Below are 5,000 nucleotides of genomic sequence, written 5' to 3'. Positions count from 1 at the left end.
TTAACAGTGATAAAAAAGTTTTACAGAATTAAAGCCAACAAAATCTAATAGAACGTGCTTTAAACTAGTTTGGACAGGTGGAGGGAAAGTAAAGGCTGATTTATACTTCTGCGTCAAACGTCGGCGTATGCTACGGCGCTGACGCATAGCCCTTCGCCGTGGCCATCGCCGTCACTGACGTGCACCTCTCAAAAAATGTAACTACACGTCGCAACGACGCGTAGCGTAAGCTCTGTGATTGGGCGGCTTGGTAGCGCTGACGAGTCTGGGCGGGACCGAGAGCCGCGCGAATGGCGCGAGCGATTGTTTACAAGTGTGGAGTCCCATGAAGGAGCTCCGGATGGAAAGTTTTGTTTTGTGTTTACCTCATAGTTAAAGTTGTTGCACGTCCGCCGGTTCCTGCCTCAAAATGAGCGAGTTTGAGCCACTTGTACATCCCGGAAGTGTTCAGGAAAAGCAAAAAAGCAAAGAAGAAACTCGACACAGAGGAACATTAACACCTCACTGCCCACTACCGTTTCGGAAGTGTTAATGCAGACCGACAGAGACAGCGCGCAGAAGTATAAATACACAGCCACGCGCGTTGCCTGCGCCGTGGGTTACGCCGGTCACCTGACGCAGAAGTATAAATCAGGCTTAAGGCCCCGTTTACACTGCTAGTTAAATGTGACCCAATTCCGATTTTTTGCTCCTATGCGACAGATCGGATCTGTTCTATGTAAACGTGAAAATAACGCATGCATTCGGATATTCAGAGATCGGTTTCAGGCCTCCTTCATATGTGGAAATAAATCAGATATAGATTGGATATGTGACAATCTGACTGTCGTAAACAGATCGGAGTTATTGAGGCATTTCGTTCTGTACATCATTAAACTTGCGACAATGTGGTGCTTCTCCGCGGTTTAATGACAGAAGGAAGAGCGTGTGTGGAGATGCCGACGCGGTAAACAACATCAGGGGAAACACAGAGAAGGAAAGTGGTCAGTCGCCACAATTTGCTCCCACCAGACCTGAGATCTCTCTCGTACTCACAAATTCCTCTAAATGGTGGAGGACATCATACAGCAAATAAACCATATGCACAAGCTGCGATGACGGCCCTTTCCCACCTCCGCCTCAAAATCATTTTAAAGTCAGGTGAACTTTTCGAACAGGCGTGTTGTAACTTTTCCTTTTTGTCGCTATTAATACATGCACTGCGGGCTAAACATAGAATAACTATATTCTCTCCAACACCAGTGCGCACACATGCAAAGGCTACATCTTCAACTACACACACACACATCAGGGCCATACCATTACATAAACTGCATGGGGATAAATCTGGACTAAACCATCCACTGCTTATACTACACTTTGCATAATTCGCAGAGCTAAATAAAAGACAATTTCTTCCATCGTGGCTTGTGTGGCACAGATGTTAGAATCCGCCTTTATACATGCGCGACATCGTAAATTGTATGGCAAGTGTAAACGCATGAATTGGATATGGGTCACAATTAAAACAATGTGTAAACAGACAGGCAAACAAATCAGATATAGGCAACAATTCGGAATTGGGCACCAAGACCTGACAGTGTAAACGGGGCCTAAATGATGACAGATTTTTGGGTGAACTTTCCCTTTAAAGAAAAAATATGTTGATGAGTGTGGTCAAGACCTGATGATGTTGAGCAGCTGCTGGCGAACAGCAAAGATGGGCAGATACTGTCTCTGTTCTAACAGAGTCTTCTTTTTGGCAAAGTCACTGCTCGCTTCACTCTTCTCCTTCATGTGATCAGCAAACTTCTGCTCGGCTCTGAAATAATGAAGAGAACAAAGATGAGGACGACTAAAAGAGTTTTTTTGTACTATTTTGTACTATTTCAAAACTGATTTTGGCGGGAATAATAAAAGAGTAGATTTTTGTAGAGGAAAAATGTATATGCTGAAATGGACAAACATTAAAAATGTAAAAATATATACATTTAGATTAGTAAAACTGCAATCTTATCAAATATTAGGATTCATTTATTGATTTTCCTTTGGTTTATTCCCTTATTTATCAGCAGTCGCCACAGCGGAATGAACCGCCAACTATTCCAGCATGTGTTTTACACAGCCGCCGCCCTTCCAGCCGCAAATCTGTACTGGGAGACAACCATACACTCTGACATTCACACACACACTCATACACTACAACCAACTGACTGTGGGAAAAACCAGAGCACCCAGAGGAAACCCACGCAAACATACAAACTCCACACAGAAATGCCAACTGACACAGCTGGGACTCAAACTACCACCGACCTTCTTGCTGTGAGGAGGCAGTGCTAACCACGGAGTCACCGTGCCATCTCAATATTAGAATTTAAAACTATTATTTCAGTAAACGGGTCACACTTTACAATGAGGTTTTATTAGTAAATGTATTTATTATCCTCAATTATTAATAAACAATAATTGTGCAGTATTTATTAAACATACTTCAATATTTACTAATGCATTATTAAAATCCAAAGTTATGCTTGTCAGTATTAGTTAATGCACTGAGTTAACAGGAGCAACTTTGTTTTCATTAACTGACATTATGAAAGATGAATACTGTAATAAATGTATCGTTTATTGATTGTTCATCTTAGTTAATACATTAATTAGTGATAACAAGGCTGCACGGTGGCATAGTGAGTAGCACATTGACCTCACAGCAAGAAGGTGGCTGGTTTGAGCCTGGCTGGATCAGTTGGCGTTTCTGTGTGGAGTTAGCATGTTCTCCCCATTTTCTCTGCACCGTGTGCTCTGGTTTGCCCCACAAGTCCAAAACACGTGGTGTAGGTGAATTGGGTAGCCTAAATTGTCAGTAGTCATGTGTGTAAATGTGTGTGTATGGATATTTTCCAGTGTTGGGTTGCAGCTGGAAGGGCATCCGCTGGACAAAATATATGCTGGACGATCCCGGATTAATAAAGGTACAAAGCCGAAAAGAAAGTGAATGAATGAATGAAAATTTAAAACTAATAGAAGTTGGAACCATATTGTAAAGAGTGACCAGTAAATGTTTAATGAAAATTATCTTTTAATGAATATAAATGATTTTATATAAAATTATTTTATGATCACTTTTATTTAAAATTATCAATATTTGCTGAATAAAAATAATGAATTTCCAAAATATTTGTGTACATTTAAGAATATATATATATATATATATATATATATATATATATATATATATATATATATATATATATATATATATATATATATATATATATATATATATATATAGATGTAATCAGATTATCAAATAAAATCTAAAACACATGCATCAGGCTCAATCAATCAATCAATCAATCAATTAAAATAAATTTAATAATTAAAAATAAATAAATAAAAACAAATAACTAAAATAAATAAATAAAAATGAATTAATGAATTAAAATCAAATAAATAAATAAATAAAATAATAAATAATAAACTAAAATAAAAATTAAATCATAAACAAATAAATAAATAAAATAATAAATCCTTTATTAAAATAAAATAAATAAATAAAACAATAAATTAATTAATTAAAATATAACAAAACATAAAATAATAAATAAATAAATAAATAAATAACTTAATATGCCGTCTAGAGAACCAACACTGGGGACCCAGAATTCCCAACTACAATAGTAAAGAAATCCTTAAGTAATAAAAATGAAAACAAGAATCCAACGTATTGATGTCTTCTTGATGCAAGCAACAACATCAAAATACACCTCTGTTTTACCTGTAATCCACTTTTCCATCTTCTCCAACAGCTTTACTGTCTCCCCCATCCTCTTTTTTTTGGATTCCCATGATGTCACCCAGTTTGGTGCCAGCGAGCTCCCAGTGTTTGTGCTGTGCCTTTAAGAAGCAAAACAACAGTTACATTAACCCTGCTGTCCTGGAGAGAGAGCGAGCAGTCAAAATGCACGTAAAAATGAGACACGCACCTTCTTTCTCTCTTTCTGCTCTCGGTGGCGTCGCACCAGTTGACTGCCTTTACGGGAGATGATGGCCATGTCTGAGGTCGCATCTTTCACTGGAATGACCGGCTCAGGCTGGAGGAACAAAAGAAAAAGTCAAATAAACAGTTAAAGGCTGCACATCTACGATGCTGTCAAAGGCAAAATGATCAGCCTTGCTTTAATATTTCCAAAGTGATGTTTAACCTAGCAAGGAGATGTTCATAGTATTTTCTATTATATTTTTTCATCAATTAAAAAAATAAAATAAAATTCAGGTCAGTATTACAGTATTATCCCCCTTAAGAATTGTTTTTTTTTTTTATTGGCTATAGAAAAAAAACACTGTTGTCCAATGACATGCTTAAATAACTAGTCTAGTTAACCTAGCTCTCTCGGCCACTGTAGTACCTGTTTAGTGAAGACAATCCTCCCATCGAGGAAGGGTGGCACAAGGTTATGCACAAGTAAATGAACTCGGGCTGCGTTGTCTTCCTCAAAATCCTCATCCACCTCCAGACGCTGAACCACTCCACTGGTGAGCATGCGGTTCGTCTCCCAGCGTTCGTTATCCTGGAGAGAAAGCGACAGTTGAGTGAGTATGAGATGTGTGAGGATCTGTACAGATGTGTGAGGATGTGTATTGTCACCTCATTGATTTGTCTTTTCTGTGCCGAGATGCGTTTCTGGGTCTGTTTCTGCAGGATCTGCTCCCGCTTCTTCACATATTCGTCTGAGCTGGATGTCAGTGGGTTGTGAAACTCGTCATAACCTTCATCCATCATGTACCAGTCTCGATCCGCTTGCTGTTTGGACATGAAACTACTAGTTAGTACGTATTAGAATATCAGCTTAAACATGGATTCCAGTTTTGCTAACAAAATGTGAATGCATCAGGGTCTGTGTTGAGTGCAATTAGTTATAAAGTAAACCATTATAGGATTGTGCTGTGGTCTGAAAAATATATTATTTTGTTGTATGTTATTTATAGAGGCTTTGTGACTATTTAGATACAATATTAGT

The 5,000-nt window shown here is 38.1% G+C and overlaps 2 protein-coding genes across 5 annotated transcripts in view; one reads left to right on the top strand and one right to left on the bottom strand.

Moving 5' to 3' along the window:
• The window catches only part of znf143a (zinc finger protein 143a), a 705,859-nt gene that overhangs the window by 156,971 nt on the left and 543,888 nt on the right, over nucleotides 1–5,000 (top strand). The gene's annotated exons all lie outside the window — the stretch shown is intronic.
• Nucleotides 1–5,000, bottom strand: part of dhx38 (DEAH (Asp-Glu-Ala-His) box polypeptide 38) — a 49,188-nt gene that overhangs the window by 33,302 nt on the left and 10,886 nt on the right. For all 4 annotated transcript variants that reach the window (XR_015494631.1, XR_015494632.1, XM_087258995.1 and 1 more), the window contains 5 exon segments: nucleotides 4,628–4,783; nucleotides 4,389–4,550; nucleotides 3,966–4,073; nucleotides 3,758–3,876; nucleotides 1,664–1,801 (listed from right to left, as the gene is read on the bottom strand). Coding sequence is in view for 2 of the 4 variants with exons in the window: in XM_087258995.1 (XP_087115121.1) it covers nucleotides 1,664–1,801; nucleotides 3,758–3,876; nucleotides 3,966–4,073; nucleotides 4,389–4,550; nucleotides 4,628–4,783 (683 nt within the window). In the remaining 2 variants the exon portion in view is untranslated.

The sequence above is a fragment of the Danio rerio genome, chromosome 7 (genome assembly GCF_052040795.2).
Source record: "Danio rerio strain M-AB ecotype USA chromosome 7, GRCz13ab, whole genome shotgun sequence".
In the NCBI taxonomy this organism is placed as follows: Eukaryota; Metazoa; Chordata; class Actinopteri; order Cypriniformes; family Danionidae; genus Danio; species Danio rerio.
The sequence above is the reverse complement of the archived record's forward strand: the minus strand, read 5'-3'. Positions and strand labels throughout refer to the sequence as shown.